This window comes from Cupressus sempervirens, chromosome 8 (genome assembly GCF_028749045.1).
Source record: "Cupressus sempervirens isolate cs-2001-9-10 chromosome 8, ASM2874904v1, whole genome shotgun sequence".
In the NCBI taxonomy this organism is placed as follows: Eukaryota; Viridiplantae; Streptophyta; class Pinopsida; order Cupressales; family Cupressaceae; genus Cupressus; species Cupressus sempervirens.
Window position 1 is genome coordinate 370,310,886 of NC_143125.1, and position 27,973 is coordinate 370,338,858.

The 27,973-nt window shown below is 34.7% G+C and overlaps 1 protein-coding gene across 1 annotated transcript; it reads right to left on the reverse strand.

Moving 5' to 3' along the window:
- Positions 1-7,429: 7,429 nt before the first annotated feature.
- Positions 7,430-9,004, reverse strand: LOC149542856 (uncharacterized). The gene has a single exon (XM_089795762.1). It carries the CDS (start codon positions 9,002-9,004, stop codon positions 7,430-7,432), a length of 1,575 nt encoding a protein of 524 aa, XP_089651888.1.
- Between the last annotated feature and the right edge of the window lie 18,969 nt (positions 9,005-27,973).

The window sequence follows — 27,973 nt, forward strand, 5'->3', positions numbered from 1 at the left end:
GAAGTGGTATTCCAAAAATGGTTTCAATTGGTTCATCTTTATCCTCATGATATTGTAAAGGTATATAACTATTGATATACAAATTTGAATTCTGGTAGTTCCCTAGTATCATATCCTCACTCATTTCAAACACCTTTTCACTGAAAATATTATGGATAATACTTGTATCAAGGTTACCAACACTTGTAGACCCCTAATAATATTTGTTTCTATGTGTTAAAGATACAATTTCATGTGAGTGTGAAGATAAACAATTTTTTATCCCAAATGAAAAGCTTAGACTCTAATTACAAACTTTCTTTGGATTCATGCACGTCCAAGGAAATTCTATCATGTGATACTTGAAAGTATTGCACACCCATTGGAGAAATTTTGTATGATACTAGAAGAGTATAACACAGACATAGAAACTTTATTGCCTAGACCTTGAAAGTATCACATGACCATTGAAGAAATGTCATACGGTATTGGTAAAGTATTGCCTAGGTTATATGGAATTATCGCTTAGGTCTGTGAGAAAACCTACTTGAGCAACCAACAAGCACTTTTTGATTTGACTAAAAGGTTTCAAGAGGTGATAAGGATGCCATTTATGGAGTTCTCAAACCTTAATGTTTGACCTTTCAAATTCAGGATGTTTTAGATTCAAATGCATTTTGTGACTTCCATAGTTTTCCATTTTTGTTCAATAGTGGCATTTGGAGATCTGTTGGTGTTTGGATGTTTGTTTAGCCTTCCATTGCAATCTTCATGATCCTTGCATGAAGTTTTCATGTGCATCCATACTTGTTTTATAAAAAAAATATCTTGGTTTTTATTTATCCTTGTTCCAAGGATCTCCAAGTAGGGTATTACACATCTCCCCACAAATGACCATGAAATTCAACAACTCCTATAGACCAAGCCAAATCTTAAAATGCAATGTGAAACCAAGCAAGGAAACTAATAATAACAAAAAAATGGACGAGGAAAAACTCAGCAACCAATAAGAAAATAACTGTCATACCATAAGAAATTAGTGATAAATCTATAGATGATTTGTAGGAGTCTTCATTACTCCTGAAAGACAACTCTAAGAGATTTGATTCACTAGAAGTGCCACTAGTTAAATTAACATTTTCACTAATGAAAAGATTTCCATGAAGTGGGATTTTAGAATTGGTTTCAATTGGTTCATCTTTATCCTCATAACATTGTAAAGGTATATAACTATTGATAAAAAAATTAGAATTCTAGTGGTACCCTGGTATAATATATTTACTCATTTCAAACATCTTTTCACTAAAAATATTATGGATAATACTTGTATCAAGGTTACCAACACTTGTATACCCCTAATCACATTCATTTCTATGTGTCAAAGATACAATTTCATGTGAGATAAACCATTTTTTATGTAACACCCCACCAAGGGATCCAAGAGAATTAACTTAAAGTTTTACTAAGTTTGCCAAACATTTAAAAAAAAAAAATCATGAAAGATAAACCATTCATATCAAACACATAGTAGTGGAAGCAATAACATACATACAACTAAAAACATACATAAGCATACATAATAAGTTACATTCCTTAAGGATCCCAAGACATTGAGTCACATTTAATCTAATTAATAGTAAGTCTAACAACTACCACATCCACATGAAAGAATAATGAAAATTCCATTGTCCCTAAAATAATATACATTTGTTTTGAATGCCTCTTGGCAATTAAATTTAGAATGCTCAATCATCCACTGTACATGTCATAGGGTATGAAAGGCTTAAAAGATTAAACATATGTAAAATTAAAGATACATCATCCTCTTCAACCATGATACAAGTGCAATAAAGTAAATGAAACTATTAATATTCATGATACATCCATCCATCAATAAAGATATAAAAACCATCATAAAAGATAACCATCCATCATAAAACACAACTAACTAAGTGCGTAGATCCTCCCAACCATCAATAGTATCATTAGACCATCATGGGCTCTAGCCATCCCTCGTGCATAACATCCCAAGCCACTGAAGAGATCATTGGTACTATAGTAATAGGGATGTTACTCCTAAAACATGCTACACCATATGCATAAAGAAATCTGACATGCAATAATAAAGCATAAGATGATCCTACAAAGTAGATAACATCCTTAGTTACATGCTAATCATCAATATAAAGAAACATGTTAGTAAATATCATCCATCATAAGATCCAAGAACATAATGAAGGTAAATGGCAACAAAGAATGCTCCAGCCATGGTGACTACATACAAATCTCAAATGGTAAGAGTGAAAAAGCACTACCACCTGACCACGTGGAACCTAAATGGCCCACTCCTACTGCACTGAGGAGATAATCTCAAGTCCCAAACAAGATGTCAAATCACATAACACAAATACTCTTTAAGTTCAAGAATCCTATAAGTAAGCTAACTCAAAGGTTTCAACACACGGATTGACATCTAAACCCATAGGCACACAAAGACACGTAGGAAATCTACTATGTAAGTAGGAAAGTGTCATTGCATGAATCACACTAGATTACCCTGGTAGTTTCTCAATAGACCCCAGTCCCCTAGTGATCCCTATGTGGCCACTAGTATCCTCTTATACTGACAAGGCATACTATGGAATGCAAGGTCACAACGAAGCGTTCTCTCTACTCCCATCCTAGTCTGTACTAGCACTCAAGGCATGGGTGAGAACATACAATTAACTCTTTTTAGATTCATTTTAATCTCCATTTGGTGTAATGTTTTCACTTATTAAAACAACCTACAATGAGTTAACCTGATAGCCACTTAGGGCCCCGACCCCCATTGCAAGCCACTTCCCAACACTACATATAGATAACCTACCCTAAGCTCATAAAATCACAAATCACATGATCACCTCAGCCCTATACAAGTGACTGGAAAGCACCAAAAGATAATCCACAATAATCACATCAGTTCTCCATGAGTAGCTAAAGGCATCAATGATAATTCACAAATATCCAACGGTTCTCAACGAGCAACCACAATAAATCACAATACCCATCGATTCTCAACAAGCAATCAGAAAGTATCCCATAATAAATCACAATACCCCTCAGTTCTCAATGAGCAACTGGAAAGTATCTCAAAGTAATACTGATCAAAGACTCCAAAATGGTCAAGTCAAGCATGTCACAACATGACCTCATCAAGATAAAAAATAAACACTTCAGTCCCATCGAGGTGATTGGAAAGGAACCCAAGTATAACTGATCGAGACTCAAAATGGTCAAGTCAAGTATCTCATATACATACATCTCAACTTCACACAAGAAGACTGGAAGCATCAACAAATAGTAAATACAAGCATCTTATAGAACATACCACCACATTACCATGGTTGGGCAACCAAGATTGAGTACAAATCAAAATGATACCACATTCACATAACTCTCAAGCCTCTAGTAGACATCCTATAATTGGTCAACAACCTAGTCAACCCCAAAACTCCAAAACACAAACAATATACATACAACAATGTAAGTTTCATGTTTGGGTTTAGTCTTAAATACACAATGTCAATTTATAGTAAAGTTCCAATTTTCATTTTAGTGTGAGTTTTCAAATTTAAAGGGGTAAATCTTACTCCATATAGTTTAACCCATTCTTTTCTTCAAATAGAATACAAAATCACCCCATTCAATTTCTTGAAATAATCAAGATGCAAATAAATGTTTTAGTTTGCTTTTGAGATCACATAGTTATGCCAAGTATGGGGTTTTAGTTTTCATTTCAAGTATATTTCAAGAGTATAAGATTCTTCATTTAATCTCCAAGTCAACTCATTTATCTTTTCGAATAAAACATAGAATTGTCCCTCCATTATTTTAAAGAAATTTCCTAAAATAATCAGAAGAATAATTATTTACTTGTTTAAATCATTGAACTAATTCCCATTGAATTTTAATAAAATCATTCACATTATTCTACTAAAATCAATGTTACTAATAATTAAATGAAACTCCCTTAAATCCAAGAGCATCTCCCATTATTCAAATCATTAGAACAATGCATAGCAACTTTCAAATAAATAATTTACCATTTCCTTAAAATACTCTAAGGATAATCTTTTATCTAAAATAATCTTTATTGATTATAAATGAAATAACCGTCAATTTCATAAAAACTAATTTCATTAATAATTCAATAGATATATAATTCCATTAACTAATTAATCTTAATTAAAATTATATTCAATTAAGATTAATTAACAATTATATAACTAATCGTACTAATAAATCTATGACCAAATTCATCATTATAAATATTAATATCTCTTTTCTTTTAATATTAATTAACAAATTATTATTAATTAATAATTTATTTTTAAAATTGTTAATATAATAATAATAACATTAATATATATTAAATAACATATAATATTTAACATATATTAATATTAATAAATATATATACATCATTAATTAAAACCTATTATTAAAACTTTACCATATATTAATAGGAAGGGCATTTTAAAGTTTTTAAGTGATTTAATATTGCTAGAGGATGATTTAAACTGTCGCCATTAATAGCTGTGCATATATAAATAAGCCAACTATGTGGCCTGCCCTCTGTCGCAGGGCCTGCGATGGCAGTCACAGTACTTGTGATAGCGGGTACGCGACCACCAGTGGTTACAAGTGAGTGAGGATGAGGTGGGATAAAACCCCCCCTCCCAAAACATATTATATATATATTTTAAATTTTAAATTTTTAATTAAAAACTTTCAATAGCGACGGCCTCCCACAGTTATAAATATATGTATATATTTTTTAAAGAAAAGATTATTGTTAAATAGACAACCAATACTCCCCCCATACATGTTTAAAATTATATATATATGAAATTTGCAGTTATCGTCTGATAGACGAATTACTATCAACTATTCCAATTTCTTACTCCATAATTTACTTTTTTCTATCAAACCTCAACAAAATTCAATTCTCAATTCTATTTTAATTCAAACCCAAACTCAATGTAATTTCCAAATCTTGATTCTACTAAGGGAAGGATTATAATGATATTTTTTAATTCCCATAACTAGATGAAACAACATGCATGCCCAAATTCCAAATTACAAGATTGAAGATCTCTCCACAGAGAATTATTTAGACAAACACTAGCAGGCACAATGAAGACAAGAAAGAGAAAGAGCATATCAAGATATGCAAAAATCTCAAGCATCTACTTGGACACTGATGCTAATCGCTATGCCCCAAAAAATTGTAGAGAAAATTCCTCCTCTCAGAATCTCCTCCTTTCCAAAATTTCCTTCCTTCTCCAAAATTCGTGGCACAATCACACAGTAGGCCAAAGAGTATCATCAATATGAATGCTCACTATTATCCAAAGCATTTAAAAGCATGTAGAAGCATATGAGCTTGTCCATACACACTAGGAGATCCTGTATATAAAGGCCTCTAAGATGCATCTAGAATGTGTCTAGAAAGAACTAGGAGATAAGCATGACAACTAAGCACATATCTTCCACGATAAGAAGATAAACATGATGAGGTGTCTAGAATGTTGTAGAGTCCATGTGCTTAAATAATGTGCTAACTTCTAAGTGTAGGCAACATGTGCATAATTCGAGTGTAAACTCCTATGTTGTTAACATGACAACTCACAAGAGTTTGCATACTCCTAGGTGAGTAAGTATTAAAATAATACACATTAATTTATTTAATATTCATTTGACTCCTTTTTAAATTAATTTATTAATTTTAAATCTCATGCACTTATCATGTGGTCATGAAATTTTAATAAATTAATTTTTTTTCCACTTTCAAATTTATTTACGAAACTTAATTGATAAAATATTTATTAACTTAAATAATAATATTATTGAATTAATTTCTGGGGAAGATTGTGTGAGAGTTTTTTCATCAACGTTTCGGATCATACTGTATGATCCATCATCAAGATGCCACTGAGTCACTGAGAGCAAAAAATGGAGTGCAGATCTAAGAGAGGGGATAAAAAGAGGATGGAGAGGAGGGAAGGGGCACAGAGACTGAGGAGGCACGGAGGACGGAGAGGGAGAGAAGTCAAAAGAAGAAAATGCGAGGAAGAAAGGATAAGAAATGAAAATGATAAGGAAAACAAGAATAAAATAAAAAAGTATAAAAACGAGAATAAGTATATATATATATATAAAATCAAAAATTCCAAAACAGAAAACAAGAACAAAAAATCAATAAATTAAAGTAATAAATAACAAAAAATAAATACCTAAGCCAGTAATCAGGCAAAAACCAAGAAACAAAAAACAAAAAATTACATATATATCTAAGGGGATAAATGAACATCTATATGAATATATATATCTATGAGAATATATGTATAAATATATATAAATATGAAAGAAAATCTAAATGAATGAATAAATCAATGTGAATAAATTCGTATAGATATATATACGAATATATGTCTATATGAATGTAAATATCAATAAGAATATATATATATATATATAAGCCAAAAATACCAGAAGCGATAGAACACGAACGCAAGAAACTAAAAAAACTAAAAAATAAAACGAACAAGAGAAACAAAAAATAAGAATGATAAAAAGAAAAAGAAAATGGTGCGAGGCAATAAAAACAAAAGAGTTTAAATAAAAATAAAAAATAAAAATAAAACAAACAAAAAATAAAAATAAATAAATAAATGGAATGCGAATAACAAGAAAAATAAATAAATAAGTGTAAAAAGTCAGAAAAACAAAAATAATATCCCCAAATATATAAAAATATAAATATAAAAACCAAAAATAAGCAAAACGAAAGTAAAATAAAAATAAATAAATGTAAAAAAACAAAAACTAATCAGATAAAATCAGAAAAATAGAAGTCAACCCAAAATAAATTAATAACTAATAAAAAGATAACACGGAAAGAAAACAGCGAAGTGACCAAAAAGAAAAATAAAAATTGGAAAAGAGAAATAAGACAAGAGAAATTTTATAAAAATACAATAAAATAAAAATAAAAAATAATAAAAATAGAAAAAAAAAAATAAAGAAAAAAAAAAGAAAAAAGAAAAAAAAGAGAGATTAAAAAGAAAAAGAAAAATGGAAAGTAAAAAGAATCCAAAAACTAAAAAATAAACTGAAAGGAATACACACATAAATAACTGTAAAAATAAGTGCAGACCGCAAAAAACTAAGGCAACCAACAAAGAGAAGAAAAAAGGTTGGGGACCCCGAGGAGAGAAACAAGACCGAGGGTGACGAAGAGGGAGGGAGAGGGAGAAAGAGGGGGAGAGAGAGCGAGAGTGGAGGAGACGAGGACAGGCATCCACCCAGAGCTGGAAAGCGAGGGGGAAGGGGGAGAGACAGAGGGGTACAACAGAGAGCCAAGAAAGAGAAAAGTGGAAGAAAAAGGGGAGGGAAGAAACCCGAGCTAGGAGGGAAGAACGCGAGGCGAAAGAGGAGGGAGGGAAGACAAAAGAGGATGCCAAGAGGTGTTCAGGTTCCAGCCGTCATCGTGATTGAGGTTGGAAGGGTTGTTGAAGATTTCAACAGCCTCTTTGAGTTTCCTCTTGAAGAAGTTGTCTTCCCTGCACACAACATGAGCGTTTTCTAGGGAGACATGATGCTTAGTGGCGACGGAGTGTTCTGCCAAGGCTGATTTGGCCACTCGTTCATGCCTAATGTCAGCAGCATGTTCTTTGATCCTCGTGTGGATAGAGCGACCAGTTTCACCTATATAAGGAGTGCCACATGAGCACTGGATCTTATAGATGCCCGATTCCAAGAAGACATCCCTGGGGTCTTTAAGCGAGGGGATGCAATTTTTTAAGGTGGTCAAGGGTCTGAAAGCCACCCGCACACCATGCTTGGTAAGAATTTTGGCGATCTTGTGAGAGATGCCGGCAACGAAAGGAAGAGAGACAAAAGAAGAGGGGTCTGGGGGAGAAGAGGAAGGGAGCGAGGAGGCACGCGAGAAAGACCTAGCGAGCTTGAAAGCCCGAGAGATTTGTTTGTGCAAGTAGCCATTCCATAGGAAGACTTGGCGAAGGTGGGAAAGCTCAAGGTCTAAGTTGTCCACATCGCAAATACGGAAGGCTCTCAAGGCAAGAGTTTTGATAATGCCCACTTTTTGGCTAGGGTGGTGATGCAAAGCAGCATGAAGATAGTGGTCGGTATGAGTGGCTTTGCGGAAAACCTTGCGACCTAAGGAACCATCAGGTTTCCTGATAATCAAGATGTCAAGAAAAGGTAAGCACTTGGCAGATTCAACCTCTTTGGTGAAAGAAATGCAAGAAGCCACATTGTTGAGATGCGCATGAAACTCTTCAAGCTTTTCAAGGCCATGGGGCCAACAGACGTTGGTGTCATCAACATAACGTTTCCACCATTTAGGTTTGAGAGGGGAAGAACGTAGAGCAATGTCTTCGAAATGTTCCATATAGAGGTTGGCGACAAGTGGAGAGAGGGGTGAGCCCATGGCTACACCATCCACTTGCTCGTAGATAACCCTTTGGAAAGAGAAGAAAGTGGATCGAAGACATAACTCTACTAAGGAGGCAACCTCAGAATTGACCTTGCGCTTGATGATGTCAATAGCATCGGTGATGGGGACTTTGGTGAAGAGGGAAACAACATCAAAGCTGACCAAGATATCCCTATCATCACACGAGGCATCACGGATAAAATCAACAAAGTGTTGCGAGTCCTTGACAAATGAGTCAACATTAGCGACATGAGGGGATAAGAGCTTAGCTAAGAAGGAGGCAAGCTTGTAGGTAGGGGATCCCATAGTATCCACAATGGGCCTTAAAGGAATATTGGCTTTATGGATCTTAGGGATGCCATAGATACGAGGAGTAAGCTCTTTGGAGGGCAAGAGACGCCTCTTGGTGGCATCGTCAAACGAGGAGTTGGCGATGGCCAATTTGACCTTCTTCAAGATTTTGCTGCATGGGTTGCGATGAACAACCCTATAGCTGTCAGGGTCTGAGAGAAGGTCATACATCTTGGAAATATAGTCCGATTTATCCAAGATAACAGTGGCATAGATCTTGAAACTTGGTCATTCCTCATTTGGTTTCTACTCTTTTGGGAAGATCTTGAAACTTGTATGCCCATTGCTATCAACTCACTTTCCATCGTGTGATCCTCACATGACAATTTTAATGCATGTTGTCACATTGTCTAGATGATGGTTCTTGTACTCCCATAAGAGACATCATAACAACTGAAGAATCATTTTTTCATAGCCTACATCCAAAATGACAATAAAAAAGTCCAATTTTCACAATACATTCCAAGGCCTTCACCTTCTTACCAAAAAGTAGGGTGCTTGACAACATGTAGCCCACATAAACAAGAAATCATTGGTCTTAATCATTCATTTAGATATTTCATTAACCTATATTATAATATGGAAACCATCAAGGGCTAAAAATCTCAATTCAAGAGCCTCTAATTAGAATGATCCATTTTGGATAGACACGAATTTGATTCTAGTAAGAACATAATCTACACTTCTCATAAACTTCAATTGCAACCCAATAATATACAACTCATTTCTTATTTATTTGTATTTCAGAAAGTCTCTTAATTTTTCCCCATTAAAGATGTCATTAAATTATTTTGAGAGTACTTTGCATTTCAAAATTTAAGTGATCTTTATTATGTCACTAAAAAAACTCCTCTTGTGAAACTAGAATTGCCTTATTATTTGGTCAAACTATTTGTATTGCTTATAAAAAAATCTGTTATAATATTTACTGAATCTTGCCCAATTTAAGACTTCTATGGTAGAATTTCACAATGAAATAATATTCAAAAATTTTCTCAAACAATTTACATATAATCATTCATAACCCAATTTCGGATATGCCAAACAAAGTGATATTCTTTTTGCCATGTAGATTAATAAAAATGATATAAAATTAGAAATTAGGAATATTGGAAAAATTTACCCCTTCAATTGTAATTAACAAAAACAAAATAATTGAGAAACTATGAAAAAAAATGATATGTTTTGGAAAAAGGAAATTTTTGGGACAAAATAAAAAATAGGAAGAAAGAGAAAACTCAAAGGATGCACACGAATAAATGGGAGGCAAGGAAAATAAAGGAAATGGACAAACCAATGATTTGAATTTTCATAGTTTTTTCTCTCGACTCTTGATTTAATGCTTTAAATTATCATAAATGGTTCGTGTTCAACAACAATTATTGTTGTCTATTGAAGAAATTGTGTGATGGACTTTATCAAACCTTGCTTCATTTTGTTTAGATCTTCTTAGAGATTATCAACCTACCCTCTTTGTTATATAATTAATTCCTTGTCTATTTTTCCATTTAGCTTTCTCATGACTGACCATTATGGCTGGGGGTGATTTAAGTTTCCACTCTTGGCATGGAATGCCTAATTTTTATTCTAATATCCATAAGACCCTCACTTCCACATGATAATATGTATTAGAAACTAAGAAAATGCATATTGTAGTAGCTCTTCTCCCATCGCCATTTTGCTATCTTCTTGAGTGATTGTTGAGATTTGATAATTGAGTGGCTAGGCTACCTAGCTCTTTGTACCCACACTCATGTTATGTTTTTTTTGCTTTTCTTTGTCAAATTTTGCTGCTGTAATTTTTCCCACACCACAACCATCATTGTAGGCTTGAGTCAATGCTTTAGAGGGAAAATCGATTATCAGGCATCAATCCCACTCAGCCTAGTAATGTGGTTTAATGAAACAACCAACTTGCTAATCACCCAACCTTATTACTATACAATGCCTCTACCATATGGAGTCCATTTTATTATTTTATTTATAAATCTCTTAGAATTTAAAAAAAATGTTCCTTGGGGGATAGTAGATTGGTGCCTATGTGTTTATGTTTTTCAAAGAAGGCTGCTCATAAAATATTTTATTTAGGCTTGTTTTATTTATCATTTTTGGCCTATGTTGACATCCGTCACATGAACCTTTTACCCTCTCTTTGGTTTGATCTATCTTGTCTAGTTGTGCATTGTTTTCTCTGTGAGAGATATATTCCCCTTTCTCAAAACCCTTGTCAATAAGGATTTCATTTGTAATATGTCCTTTATCTTGAATTAGGTATAAGAATGCAGGGTATCTCCACAATTTGCAATAGATCTACCGTAGTCAACCCATCTGGTGCCATGGATGTAAGTGTGCATCAATGAAGAAGATAATATATGCTTCAATGGAGATATCCTCCCTTGATGGCCAAAAATAAGCTAGATCTTGAAGAGGAAATGTTCAGAAAGGATCCTTCAATGTTAGATAGGAATCTCCTTGCTTGAATACTTGAAAATGCTTGATTATCTTGATTCCATGAACTCATTGAATGCAAAAGGAAAAAATATTGACTTGAGAACAAGAACCTAAGATTACTTGAGAGTGTGATCTGAAAATGAAGCTTCCAAGCCTCCCTATACATGAGTTTTTAGATGGGAAAACAATACAAGCTGACTAGAGATCACAACAAAACTAATTTAACCCTTGAGTCCTTTTAGGCCTTGAGCCCCATAATCACTTAGGACTAGGTCAACTTGCGGTCAAATTAGTCTAGAATAGGTCAAACCAAGTTGACTTGGTCACATAGATCAGTTCTAGAGTGCCATAGAAAGAAGAGGTAGTCACCAAAAGGAATAGGGTAGAAAGTGGAAGAAGATAGGGGAAAAGGTGGGCATAGGTACATCCATTGTTTGAAAAAGGTATTATGGAAAGGTTTCTAAAAGCTCTATCTTAAAAGAAAACTATGTCAATTTTAAGATGATACTGTAATCATCATGAAAATTAATGCTATGATATTGCTATGAGGATGATATTATTACACTTATGCAATTACATTAACATGGATGTATCTATGTATGATGTGAATATCCATGATGTATGATGAAAATTATGTTATTCTTATGTATATGATGGAATAGTATAAATGAATGCATTTATGTTGATGGCATTGGATATAAATTTGATGTAGTGCAAAATATGATGGTTATAAACATATCATCAAGTCATTAGTCTGTCATGCAACTCTCTATAATGACACTAATACATTTGGCATCGATTTGCGACGGCCAAGTGTCAAAATTGCGACGCAAATGTGTCACCATTGTGACGGCAGCAGACGTCATTATTTTTTAGTCACAAATTATGACGTCTATTCTTTGACGTTGCAATTTTGACACCTATCCATCGCAAGCTCAACATTCTATCCCATCATTGCTCCCATCGCAATGGATGTGGTTCCCATCGCAATTTTGACGTCTTCACCACGCATTGCGATGGGGTGGTGTCGACATCTGCCCATGGGTTCGCTGAGGTAGGAGCCTTTATAGTTCTTCCGTGGGCGTCGCACTTGCGACGTCCATGGAAACTTGCGACAGTGCTAGCGGCGCGGTAGTGCTGCTGTCGATGCCGCTGGCCATCGCAATGTTTGCGAATGTGTCACAATTGTGATGCAAAATCATCAATTGTGACGATGTCGCTATGCACGCGATGCTTATTTTGTCACAATGCACGTGCAAACGTCGCAATTGTGATGTCAATGGTTATCAATATGGCGGGGCCGCTGTGGTGGCGACGCCAACTGCCGTCGCGGCCACAATGGCCTCGCCACAAGCATCATCTTCAGCTGCTAGCTCTAGCAATGTGTTCGTAGTCATGTCGAGCAGTTGTATTGCTCCTTCATCAAATGCGGTTGCCCATAGCTCCCCAGTGTGGTCTTACAATTATAGGCGGACCATGTAGCTATAATTGCATTCCGTAAATTGCTTGTTGCATTTTTTACTGTACCATTCTTCATTTGCATTTTTAGACAACTTTTTCTTGCATTGCTTTCCTGCCACTTGGTTGGGGCAAGCTAGGTAGGATAGCTTGTCTGTGTTGATCTCTATAATGGTTGCTTTCACGATGCACTTTATAGCACAAGTAGAATGCACAGTTTGATCATGTATGTCATGAATTGTCATTCTCAATACTGCAGGAGGTTGTGGGGCATAGCTAATCGATGGCTCACTGTTGTCCTTAACATTGTCATCGAACCATGACTTTAACTCCGCTATCTCTGGAATTTGGAGATTGATCATCAGTTGTGTATTACCTATGGTGTTGAGTACTCTTCCATTGAACTCAGTAACACGACCTCCCTTAACCACTAGAACTGTAGTGTCTTGCAAGTAGTAGCTTTGTTGCAATTCACTGCCCACTTGCTCAGCTACTGAGCCCCAAAGCATCAGATCAATGGGCCTACGAGTCATATCAAGAAATTGGATGGCATGCCGAGAAACTTCCATTCCATTTGCTCTTCTTATTGTGGAGGTTGGTTGTACACATATTGTTTGCCGGTGCCCTGTTGTTGCTCCCTCGGCTAGTCTTGGAGATGGTAACAACATCCTCTCGATCTTCTGACTCCATTATGCAGCTAAATGAAATATATATTCTCGCCTTTTTGCTACCCATGCTTCTAGAATTTATACTTTTTACTATAACATTGTAATTCTCATAAGGTGTAGCTTGCTAAAGAATCACTGGTATGAGGATGAAGCTCCATGGGTTGTACCAATAGAGATATATACAAGCTTGCTTTAATTTATATCAATAACCAAGTGTCAAATTAAATCATAGTAACAGGAATAAGACATTGAAGTTAGTGAATTACAGGACCATACTATCTTAAACAGAAGAACAGAACACACACATCATTATATGTAAAATTGAGCTTGTTACAATTGAAGAATAAAAATGGAATTTGAATAAGATGATGAGATGCTAATTAATTACAAAAAACCTAAAGCAAATTTTGCAATGCAAAATATGAAGTTCAATGGAGTGGCTCATACACCTACCTATGTAGATGTAATTTATCCAAACTTTAACGGATCCCGTCAGAAAGACCCCAGTGTGAAACAACAACTCGCTTGGAGGTCACGTAATCTGACACAACCACCAGTAAAGACAGGCAAACTGAATTTCCTGGCCATCACAAGTAGCAGCGTGAGGATTTCAGGGCAGAATGGTTTTGGTATAAGTTTTCAGAGGCTGACAACCTCAAGGATCCTGCAGAATAATGATGTAGAAGGGTGGATTGGTAGAACTAAAAATTCCAAGAGACCAATACCTACAACAACTAAATTTAGGCCAGTGAAGGCATGGAACAATATTACACAGCCCTAACTGGATATTGTCAATATTTTCATCATTTGACTACTGAAGGTTAAAGAGCACAAAAGAGATAAGGTACACAAACTCAATAGTAAAATTGAGACTCCAAATCTATAACAAATTTGTACACCAGTATTAAATAGGGACGAAGGCTAAAAATCCAAATTTCACAACAGAAGAAGCTATCAAACCAAATCAGAACACCATAGAGCATGGAATTGCATAATGGCATTTTACCTAAATCACCGAAGAGAACTCCAAACACTATTGTCCACCTCTCCTACCGTTGTCCCAGTTCCTGTAAGAGGTAACAAAGAATGATGTAAGCAAAGTTATTGAGAAGCAGAAAACATGCATTCTTTCCAAACGATAGCAATCACACTTATCTATTCTAAATTTTATTAGTTCTTTAAATCCACTTGTTGCACAATCTTCGCAGAAGCAATTCTGTTTAGTAGTATGGATTGCAAGAACTTGCAATCTCTAAGAGAACTCTTTGGACAGATCCATAAAAATATTTAACATGAGTATGTTTGTGCAGGTTCTGAAGCTGAGTATCCCACAAATTTGATAATTTTTTGAAATGAGCCACTATTACTTTCCAATCAATACACCGCAGAAACCTACAATGAAATGCAAGTTATATAAAGCAAAAAAAAATTCTTGTGGAAGAGCTACCTTAACAATTCAGAAAAAATGGGTATTAGCAAAATTTTGATCCAACTGGAATCCAATGCATTAATTACATAGTTACAAGAAAACCATCCAAACAGCCAAATATGTGGTTTTTAATATCCAATCTCAATTGCCAAATTGTTTTTTGAGGCAAGTTATTAAGAGATTTAGTTTTCATCAAATTAGAACCAAGCACATGGATGAACTACTCGTTAACCCCAACCATGCACATTGTTATTTATAAATTAAATGTATTTTGTAGTATTTGGGGTTGATAGGCATGTAGCATCTTACATCCTCCCAAAATCAATAGCATATTGGTTGCCCACATTTATGCTGACATGTCATAGAAACCAACCAATATCAATGTAGAAACAACCAAAGAAAACCAAGCCCTTATTGGCACAATTTGTGTGGCAAGTGAAGGAATCGAGGATTAAGCTGCACAAAATATGGCAGAATAGAAATACAATGTCCATGTAAGATTTGGGGTTTTGATGAAATAGTTCTTATTGCCAGGAGATGGGACCAAACTGACGTGGAAGTAGCCATTGATGATGTTGAAAAAAAATTGTTGTTTAATTTGAGCAGCTGCCAAAGAATGTGGGCATACCAGCCAAAAATAAATTACACCTCAGCTTATAGATCTTAGACCACAAGAATGGATCCATTCACTATTGTGATTGGTGGGGAGGAGCAGAATATTGCTGTATGTGTCGAGAGGGCTTCCATTGGTAAAACCTTATTCCGCCTTAGGCATATAGTACACACATTTGTTAGAAGAGTCTCATCCCTTTCGGCAGGGTGGTTTTCTTGGGAAGTTTAGTTGGGCAGACTTTAGAAAATTGCATCCTAAATTGAGCTTGTAGATTGATTAAGGTATGGATAGAGACAATGCTATGAGCCTAGGGCTTGCCATAACACAATTTTTGTAATAATTTGAAGCCTGATTAAAAGGCTAGACCATCCAAGTAACATGTCAAACTGCGAGGAAGTGGAGGTTCAAGCTGGAAGGAATCACCAAATGTTTTGAATGGCCTACAGGGGAAGTATAAGTGTGCCGCTTATAAACTTGAGGATTTGTTTGATCGCTTATATGTCATAATGCTCCAATTGACAACCACTCAAAAAAACACTACAACACGGGAACAATATTTTTTTTTCATTTTTTGACAATCATTAATAACATTTCCGACATTCCTCTTCTAGGGTTGATGAAGTTAACGACACAGGAATTATCTCATCATGCAATCACTAAATTAATGCATTTGAAAGAATAGCTCTGAAAATTTTCTTAAGTCATCCAATGATATTCTAGAATGATTTCACAATAGTAGCACTACCCCTCAACTTCCTATGAATGCAATGGAAGTTTGAACCTCTTTTGTAAGAATATGTCAGTTTAGCATTGTGATAACGTTCTTTGAAGGACGAGGATAGTTTTCCATGAGTATCTTGGGGATGTTTCTCTTATCTAGCGATTTAGGACAATTTATCAGATCCTCAAACAAATGAGTAATGGAAATACATGCACTTCCATTTGTATTCTTTCAATCATATTCTAATCAAATCTTTCAAAACCACTCTTGAAAAATAACATCCTCTTTGCTTTATTCACCATAATAACATTAAATTCCCTATAATAGATTTTGTCATCTCAAAATTGACAATTGCAGAAGCTTCAACTTAAAATTTGGTTGTCTCCCCTCTTAAGCTACAACAAATTTTGTAACATAAAATTCAGTCCACTGCATCATCATGCACCAGTGTTCCTAGCATAATACCAGGCGTATGCTATGAAACACCATACTTATCAAACATAGATCCCTTATGAAGCATTGGATCACATAAGTAAATTGAGCTATCTCAACCAAGTATTGGCTTATGGCTTTGGAAAATCAATGTAGGTTCTTTGGCCTACATATTGAAGGCTTGGATGAAGATTGAATGGACAATTTTATTTGGCTTTTTAAGGAAATGGTATTTGAACTCATAAGAAATTAGAGTGGTGATCTCTTATGAAGTGTTGGAGTTTATGAGTGTATCACAACCTATATGGAGAATTAACACACATTCGTGTGTTTTGGGGTAGGGTGGTTATTTGAGTATATATCTTATGTTTCTTTTCTCCTCTTGTTTTCTCTTATGTCAACACTCTTATTAATTTTTATTGATTTGGTTTTGTTGCTTTATTATCTTCAACGGTCTAAGGAGGAGTTCATTATATTTTCTTCTAGTGTCAATAAAGTAAATATCAAATGTCTTACATGAAGAAGTACAAACAACTTAGATAAGTATTACTTTCAACTAGCCAAAAACTATTGTTATTGACACAAAATTTTCTTGTGCATTAACAAGTTATAAGTTTTTTTAATGTTGTGATGTTGCTATCAGGATTCAATTGTGTAGTTTTTGGTCAAACTCATTGGTCTATGTTTATGAGTAGTGTTTCACAATAACTTCTTTCTCATTAGAATGAATAGAACACTAAATACTCATTGCATCTAGGTTTGCTCACAGAGGTGAAGCGTTGGGCTTTCTTGAGATGTTACCCACCCAAGCACCACTCCAACCCAAATGTTCTTAACCATGGAGTTTTTTAAAGGTTAATGTCATGCTCAAAAATCAAGGCTAAAGCACACAATTTTTTTTAAAAAAGGTAATAACAAGTATCTTATTGAGCTTCACTTTGTTTCGAGAATAGTTTAATATTCTCTACTAAACAGGGCCAACCACGTGAAGGTGGAAGCTCATTTGGCCCCACCCCCCTCCCCCTAACATCACTCTACATTCCCCGTTAACATCTAACATTCATTCATTCTTTCAACCATTAATAAAATGTAACATTCATTGAATATCACATGATAACATTCAATCAATATCACATGATAACATTCATTAACACATTAGATTCGTTAACATGCAACATTCATCAATATTCTGCATTAACACATAATTCATGAACATTCATTAGCACATAATTAAATTCATTGAGACATAAAATATAGTCATTATCAATTAAGGTATGTAGTGACAATCATTTCTTTTTTTTCTTTCTATTTCTTTTTTCTATGTAAGCTCTAAGAGGAGAATCAGTGTCATCATCAATTCCCCCCTCATTAATTGTTCTGTTCTCTGTTCTTGATGATCTCAAATTCCTATGCTGTTGCAAAGGGGGGTCCTCTACAATAACAAATAAAAGAGTTAAATTAAAAATAATTTATTATAATTGTTACAAGTATTTAGTTATTTTAAATAACATAACTGTGTCTCTTTACCTGATCTGACCACATCATTTTGTCTGGACTCAACATCAACACAGTCATGAACATCGACCCCTCGATCCTCTACAGCTGCTATACAAAATGTTACGTTAATCCAAACACCAATTGCAATTACATATAAAAAATTTAATAGATAACATATACCTCCACCACTGGGATGCACATCATGCGAACCTTCGACATCCACAGATTGTGTAGAAGGATTGTCAGGCTGCATTCTAACATCCTATGCATTGTTATCATTGCTTGCTTAAAATAGATATACTCACTTTATATTGGAACTTAAAATCAAATAGACTAATTGGTAAAGTATTCAATTTGAAATAAATTTCATTTAGCTTATTTACCTGTGGCTCAGATGCATCAGTATTAGAACCTTCCACACTAATTTCAGCTCGTAGCCATTCAGCCACGGCTCTATAGCCTTGTTGGAAGCCAATTCTCTTATCATCTTCTGTGAGGCATCTCTTGAACTATGAGCCCTGCATTTTTGCATGGTATGGTGAATTTTACTTGCATTGTTTCATCAACCAATGGAGGGTAGTTAAAATATCAACAACAAATCATCTATATCCATCACAATATAATAGGAGAAAAATTGAGTAGTTTTGATGGAGCAATCTACTACATAAATGTTGCGTGTTTGTATGCTTTTCTTGTACCAACATATTTTCTCCAAATTCTTAAGTTGGGTAAGAGTTAGTTCAGCTCTTTGGAAATAAAAATGGCTGCAAGTGCTGCTGCATTCCCTCATTCTTTCAATCACTGCCTTTATTCTCAACTATTGGAGGAAAATTCAGTCAAGGGTGAGATTTTAAATAATGTCATATTAGTGAATCACAAGTTTTCTTCACTAATCTAGATTGTAGAGTCTTGACTTCAATTGTTGAATTGTTTATATTGAATATGAAAATCCACTACTGTTATTATATTCTATTGACCTATTTATAATTGATGAGCTAAATAAGGGATTCCTAGAATTTCCCTTCACATTATATAAAAAATTTGATACAATTTTTCATTTACTAATACTTACAACTCTTGCTTGAAGTTTCGAAAAACCACCAGAGCCGAGCTTGTGTGTCCTGTGCTTTTCTAGTCTTGCCTTTGTTGCCTTTGATGTGTTAGGCAATCTATGAAAAGTTTGAAATATGTTAGATAGTATAAATATGGAGGTTAATTAGTACATAATTAAATTCTCAACAGTATCACATACCTTGCTGTACTCTCCACTGGTGTAATATTATTTTTCTTGTCAGCTTTATACTTTCCATCCAAAATTAGAGCCTGCCACTCAACGTCAGGAACATAGGGCGGACGCTCGTACCTGGGGTTATCCCATAAATTTTTTCTGTACTGGTCCCTAATATACTTCAAACATAAACCAAATTTTTCAAGGAGCTTGTTTCTCTCGAATGCACGAGGTCCAAAGAGTTGGGTCATGCTCTCTATAAGATCATCCTTCAACGATTTGCATTGGTGATTCCACCTTTTAAGTAAAAAAAAACATGTTAGACTCATAAATGAAGTGAAGCTACCTTTAATATAGTTCAAGAAATGGACGAAAAGGAAAACTATTATAGCAATGATATGAAATCAAAATAGTGGTTTGGGGTTTTAGTTAGGATATGATGTTCCACCAGGTACGCATGGTGGGCTCAAATATTCGCAAACACTCATCACCAAGTTTTCTCCAAAAAGATCATTCCCTACAAAAAAATCATGGGATCATTAGTCGATGAAGAGTGATCAAAAACTAAATTACTATTATATCACTATAGAATAATAATAACTTTAAAGTACCTGGAACTTTGGCTACTTTTAATGGAATGCCTTCATCGTCGCTGACGATCAATGTGACATCCTTCACCGTTCCCGTACTAGGAACATAGGAACATCCAGGAAATGATGTTGCAGGTCCTATTGCAAAAAGTTTCATAAGTTTCATAAGTCATTGTCATGATTGAAGTATAAAAGAACAAATGATAATTGATGTTATAAAGTTGTAAAAAAGAAACTGTTTGTTGCTGTCATAAGAGAGAAAAAGAGGGATTTGTGTACCAGCAGATGGTGCAACAGTCTATGCATGTAAGCTGCGTGTTGCTAACTCAACAGTCAAAAAGAGATTTGTGGTTGTCCTGGATGGAGGCGGCGTCATTGTAGGATTCAATTGATGTGAAGCTGAAGAATAAAATTGTTAGAGCATGCATAAATATAGAATGCGTGGACTAGCATGGACAAGATTGTTAGAGCATTAAAAAAAAGGATTGTTTGAGCATGTATTGTCAATGATTATGATCATTCCTATATATATTCAGTGGAAAATAGAAGTGAGGAATGGAACATGCGATCTACTTGAACCACCTGCAGCACCCTCATCATGGGAACGAGGCTCAAAATCAAGCAAAAAACTTTGTAAAGACAACACATCCATATTTTAATTAATGCCATAAAAGAGCATAACATAAAAACCATTATTGAGCTCTTGTTATAATTAAAAATTTCATTAATACTTACTTTTAAGGACTCAGAGGTGTGCAACAATTCAGATGCCCTATCTTTTATTTGTTGAGTCATAGGCTTTATGGATGCCAAACGTAGAATTTCTTTGCTAATTTTCTTTAAATTAATTTTAATCGAACCGATCGGGTCATCGGTCTCTGCTAAATCGATATAGAAAGGGGCCTCCTCAGGGGGGGCCTGCTGAGGGACTGCAGGTTCCTTTCCCTCCCTCCGACCACTAGCCCTCTGTGACAAAAATAGTATTAGTATTATCAAAATTACTCCAAAACAATAAAGAAAACAACATTAAAAAAATAACATTTTGCTTCTATCTAGTTTGCACAATTACAAATGAGTTTTACCTGCTCATGTGTAGATGAGCCGGGAGCATCGTTAGCATCCCCTCTGGGTGGTTGCTCCATATTGTGCCCCTGTGTCAAAGATGAAGTACAAAAATGTTAGCCAAAAATTTATTGACTAAATGGTATGTTGGAGTCATTGATTAGAAGTTGGTTTAATAGTATGTACCACCCCCATGATAGTAGCCTCGTTTGTATCTATGCGGTTCAAATTGTAATCAATAAGAAGTTCTTCCCCTGCACGTATTGATTTTATCGCATAGGTGAATACACGATTTCCCTCGTGCGCCTCAAATATGCAATTGGGTTGCTTTATAGTTGACCCAGGTCGTGTACTATTTATAAAACCCGCAATATTCCCTGTTTCTTTTGGCCTTCCATCAATGTATATAGTGTCATGTCCCCTTTTCAAATAATTAAAAAATAATAATCTTTGCTAAGGCAGGCAGGCCCAAGAAAGTGAAGTTTCAAAAAAAGGGGGTTAATCTTTGGAAACCGTTGGACTAATAAATGAAAATTATTATTAAAATAGGTTTCATTAACCTCTCTTGGATGTGAGTTACAGTTATGCCCTCTTTTAAGGGGTTTTGGAGGCATTTTGGGCTCATTCCAGAACTTGATTTTGCTGATTTCTTTGTTATTCTTCAGAGGCTGCCAAACCTGTGGAGAAGGAGACCCAAGAACGGGAGTTTGTAGGTTTCCAGGGAGACCCAAGAATGGGAGTTTGTAGGTTTCTAGGAAGGCTAAGGATGGGAGTTTGAAGCCATTCCATGTGCATGCTCATACAGAGTTTGCCTTTGTGCTGAACAATGTAGATTTGTGGATTTTTGGGTGTGTTTTTTGCATGAGTTTGGTGTTTCCAGTTGAACATTTCATATCAGTTTTGGTTGCTACTGTATTTTAGACTTTAAGCTGTTAAAATAGAGCTGAATATATGTATTGGGACATGATTAAACTTTTGAGATAGTTTATTAGTGTTTTTGTGGTGTTTTCGGGCATTTTTGTGTTAATTTCGGGAGCCCGATGAGCATAGTTTTTGTCCTACATTTGTGAGCTGTTGTGTAAAGGCTATATAGATCTGGAAATTTCATTTTTTAGGCTGTTATGCTGCTGAAATTTTTGTAAAAATTTCCATTTTCAGATTTATTAATAATAGGTGAAGCTGTGAAGCTTTTGGCACTATTTTTAGCATACCCGATTTGGGGTTTCTGGAGAAATTTGGTGGATCTTTGTGATATTAGTTGTTTGATCTTAAATATCTGATTAAAGGTTGGAAATATCATAAAAAATCAGAAAAGGGACATTTCATATAGCCACACTTTTACTTTGATTATTGTCTTGCTGTTGTATATAATTTGCCGAGAGGGCATACCTACGCATACTTTTTTTATATTTAACAATATGCATCCAACTTTTGTAATCGTAACATGGTCCAACATACTCCATCAATTCAGAAAATTTGTTGTAAGACACCTTTATTCCGTCCATAGAAAATAGGCCCAAACCATGTAGTGATGATGGTGCTATACGATATATCCTCTCGTTAACACAAAAATCAGTGTTTATTGGAGGAAGTTCCTTGGGTATCCAATGTTTTTGTAGATGTTGGTACCTCAAGGGCACCTCGATGTCTCCTTTCATCTCATCATCATAAGAACATGACCCCCCTTGAGCAAGGAAAAATTTCATGCGTTTATTGAATTTCCTTCTAGTCCTTTAACCTCTAGTTAATCTCCCTGTTCTAGATAAACTGCATGTCTCACTTTCCTCTTCTATTCCTATATTTCCCTCACTCGAGGAAGAAACTTCTGACAAATACCTATTCGCTGGTACCTACAAATGGGAGAGATCTTAGAAGACATCAATCTTACTATTGATAAGTGTATTAAATAGACTGTCTATAAGGAGTATTGACTTATACCTGTCGATCCATGAGACTATGCGGGATGCTCCTGAAAGGGGTTCAATTTCCTGCAAATGTAATTCAATTATCGTGAGCATAATCACATCATAATCATAATCACATCCATCATTAGCATCACATAAAAATTAAAAACATTAAAAGGTACACAATAAAACACTTAAATCAGGCTCACATTATAAGCCTACTAGGGAAGTAGGCCTAGTGAAGGGCTAAAACTGGGTTTTTGTATCAACTGATGAGTTGAGGGCTTAGTCACCTTGGGGACATGCTATTTGAAGTTGTTTGATGTGTGTGGAGGTGGAGGAAACACCTAGACTAAAGCCACTTGCATAACATTTTGAAATTCAGTTAGATATTTTATATTAATTAAGATAACTGTAATTTCTTCCAAAACCCATTATAATAATTTTAAAATGGATTACTAGTTTCTTTTTACTTATCATGTAAATCCCATAGATCCAAATACATGTACTAAAATAAGTTTTCTAGTTTTAGTCTGTAAATCAACATACTGATACAATGTTATTCCTATTCTAAAATGAAATGTTAGAGATACTTGAATTATTAACCAACAAATTGGGTAAGCACTTATATTATGTTTTCCCTATGAATTTTATTCTAGGTACAACTCCCTTTTATAGATATTTAATGAATTCCCTTTTCTAAACTAAACACTTAAAAATGCTTTTGACCTGAAAGAAAATAAGGCTCAATACATTCACACATCAATATGTGTTTTAAATAGTTTTATTTAATTAATTTAGATTAATAGTTAATTTAGATTAGCAGTATTCTATTTGTAGTTGAAACTTGTAGCTTTTAAATAGATAATGAATAAACTATGTAACCATATATATAAGACAAATATATTTCTATCAAGAAATGAATATTAAATAGATTATGGATTGATGGCATACCTCTAAATTCCATCATCATCATCCTCGTCATCATCATCATCATCATCATCATCATCATCATCATCATCATCATCATCATCGTCCTCGTCATCATCATCGTCGTCCTCCTCGCCATCATTTTCGTCGTCATTGTCGTCATCATTGTCATCATCAACATCATCATCATCATCAACATCATCTTCATCATAATCATCAGTAGCAGCATCATCGTCATCATCTTCTTCTTCTTCTTCATGAAAATTTGTGTTAGGAACATCATCCAATAACTGTCGATCGTGATCACCATCTACATCATCTTCTACTTCTTTGGTATCTTCTTCCATCGCATTATACTTTATTGGCATTCCTCTTGGTTCATGTCTAACAACAAATGACCAAATCGGTTTATGCGGAACCTCTGAGTAAAATACCTGCTCACATTGGCTTGGAAGAACATAAGGCTCATCCCCAACTGGCTCAAATGACCTTGTATTAACCATTGTAAATCCATTATCATGTTCAATAATAGTTCTATTAGGATCATTTGGATTAAGTCATAGCCTGTACCATTTGACAACGAAGAGTACTAATTTGAAGGAACTAAAGTCACACTCAATTATCTCATCCAAAATGCCATAGTATAGATTTTTAGACTCTTGAGGATGTAAGTTGTTTCTAGATGAAATATTACTCTTCCTGAATCACAAGTTTTCTTCGTGTCATCCAACACTTTGACACGAAATTTTTGACCATTACAGAACATAGCCTTGTGGTGTTTAACCTGCAATAATATGTGAAACATATCAAAATTATTGTATCGTGAGTTGATAAACATATGGGTGATTAATAAATTTGTACGTACCTGGAAATCTCTTGAACCACATGCTAAATCTATTTCCCTTTGCGTAACATTGGAATCTCCATTACGATGAGCTTCTTTAACCAATGAAGATACACCTTCCCATGTTAATGTGCGACCAAAATGTTGACATCGTTCAATCCATACCGTCATCCAATCAAGATTGTTTGCAATATACAAATTTAGTGCATCCCACTCTCGAGCACCTGTACAAAAAAAAAATAGACAACTTACAACCGATTTATTTTGAAGATTAAGAAATAATTTATTACAATAACATCTTATAATTTATTACCTCTCACTTTCCTCAATGTACCTTTCCCCATCAAGTACTCCCCTTCTAATTTTTTAAAAGGCTCGAGATCCCAAATGCGATCTACATGGATATTTGATGCAAACTTAGGAAGATATTCAGTAATGTACACCATAGTCTGGTATACCATATATCCCTCTACCATAGAACCCTCAGGATGTGCTCTTTGTCAAACCAAAGCCTTCAAAGATTTCAAATGCCTCTCAACCATCCACATTGACCTAGTGTGTACAGGTCCACACAATTCAATCTCCTCAACTAGGTGTATGAGGTAGTGTTCTTGTGCATTGAAAAAAGTTGGAGGTAGACACTTTTGCATTTCACACAGTAAATGAGGAATTCTTCTCTTCCAATAGTTTATATCTTCTTTATGGATTTCTTTAGATGACAACCACCTATATTAAGAGATTCAAGTCACAAAAAATATATAGATATGAGACTTTACAAAATAATATACAATAGATTACATAGCAAGAAAAACAAATCACAAATATAATAAATATATACAACAAATTGAACAGATATTACTGCTTACCTCATATATTTTCCAAGATCGTATATCACTTGTTTGATGTTATTGTTGAAGTGCTCTGGGAGAGATAGAGGAAGCACGTACTGCAGTAATTATAAACCAATCATTTCATTGTTTTCTAACATAACATAACGAACAATTCACGTAGTTTATGAATATATTGTAAATACAGAAGAACATAACTTACCTTGAAAAAAGTATGCCAATCATGCATTTTGAGCCCTGGCCCAAATTCACTTTTTTTTGATATGAGATTATTTATGTTCGTAGCAAATCCTGTGGGAAATCGAATTTTTCGTATGACTTCTTTTATGGCATCACTTTGCTGCTTCATTAATAACCATGGAAGGGCACTTATATTAATATGATCTTTGTTGCTATTTGAGTGTGTGAAATTTTTCAATGCATGATTGGATTCATGTATGTCATTACAAATTTTGACAGTTTTTTCTTTGTCATGCCTTCCATCCAATATTTTCCACAATGTCTCTGTTATATTCTTTCCAATATGCATAGTATCAAACAAATGCACAATTTTTAAGTGCTCGTAGTAGGGAAACCTACTAAATTGTCTGGGATAGCTTTTTAGTCCCTTTGGAAGGTTGTCAGTATTGCCTTGACGACCTTCACGATCATCAATTACACAATTAGTCAAAAAAAATCACAATAGAAATATATAAATTACAAACATAAACCATTAGGTGGAATGGCATTACCTCGACGATTAATTCTATTATATTCCAACTTCCATAGGCGAGGTGTCATTCTTCATGGCTTTGATGTAGTCTCTTCTTTCCCATTGAAAAGATGTTTTTTCATACTTCGATACTTATGATTCCTGTGGAGGAAGTGTCTACACTCATCAAACACCTGCTTTCCTAAACTTTTTGAATGACGAGATTTCATCTTTGGACCACAAACTGGACATGCAAATTTTCCCTTTGTTTGAAGACCTACAAGATAATGATGTAACTGGATTATTAAATATGTTGATTTTTATAATTAGAATTATTGTGCGCAACTTGAATTCACTATAACATACCACAAAAATGTGTTAGCCCTGGGGCATCATGTATTGTCCATGCAAGTATTGCATGGAATTGAAATTGTCTTTGTCGTATTGGTCTAGACACGTCATACATAGTGATACCATTCTATAACTCCACCAACTCGTCGATAAGAGGCTCAATATATACATTCATATCTTTTACTTGATATTTACCTACTTGAATGTACAGTAACATTACATAGTTATTGTGACCGTTTTACTGCAAGATTTGTAAGTACGTGTAAATTAATAACTATCAAATGATAAGATACCTGGAACAATCATTGCCAACATAATGTGCTCCCTCTTTATTGACATCCACAAAGGAATGTTATTGTTGATAAAAAAAATAGGCCACACCGAGTAAATAGATATCATCTCTCCAAATGGATTGACATCGTCCGCTGCCAATGAAAGCCTAAGATTATGAGGTTCTTCTTTGAAGTGTTGCCACTTTTCCTCTATGTGCATAAATGCTGAACCATCCATAGGGATTCGAATAATGTCATCTCGACTTCTATTGCGTGCATGATAATCCATAAATTGAGCCAAGCTACTACACCTGAATAATTGTCGCATCCGTGGAATAATGGGGATGTAACGAAGAACCTTTTGAGGCACCTTTTTTGTTAGTCAATCTGTTCGATATCTACTGGATGACATACAGGGCATTGTGTTGCAAATTCATGTTCTTTATAATATATAATATGATCATTGGGACAAGCATGTATTGCTTCATACTCCATTCCAATATCTTTCATAACAACAGTTAATTCTCGATATGAGCGAGGTAGAATATTTGATGATGGTAATAGAAACTCGCCTATCAATCTACAAAAAAAAAAATAAGTTGTTAATATAAATAATATTAGTGGTACATTATTCACCCTTTGTTAACTATAAAGACATATATGACATACCTTAACATACGTGACATTGTTATGTTGGATAAACCATTCATAACCTTCAAGTTCAACAACAACAATACAACAGAGAGAAGAGTTGTTTGGGAGTCTTTGTATAGGGGCTCGTATGCCTTCTAAAGTAGAGGTACATCGAGGCTATCATCATCATCATGATCAGATACGCTTGGACTAGACGTGTCATGGATCAATGTATTTATACCATCCTCTTCAATTGTGTTTTCTGGCACATGATCGTCATCTTCCATGGGATCATTATCTTCACCTTGGATATTTGCACCTCCATGTTCCTCCACTTCAAAAACCATATTCTTCGAATTGTTGTGGTTCATATCATGTACTTCCCTGGGAAGATCAACCTATATAAAATTGATTAACATAAATAAACCATGATCATCAACTCATCATCAAGTGATTTCATATGTATATAAATTGTTAAAATGATATAATGAATGACCTACCAGTGGATGATAGTCATG

Excerpts from the sequence above, each read along its gene's own strand:
- LOC149542856 (XM_089795762.1), bottom strand. The coding sequence starts at position 9,004 with ATGTATGACCTTCTCTCAGACCCTGACAGCTATAGGGTTGTTCATCGC.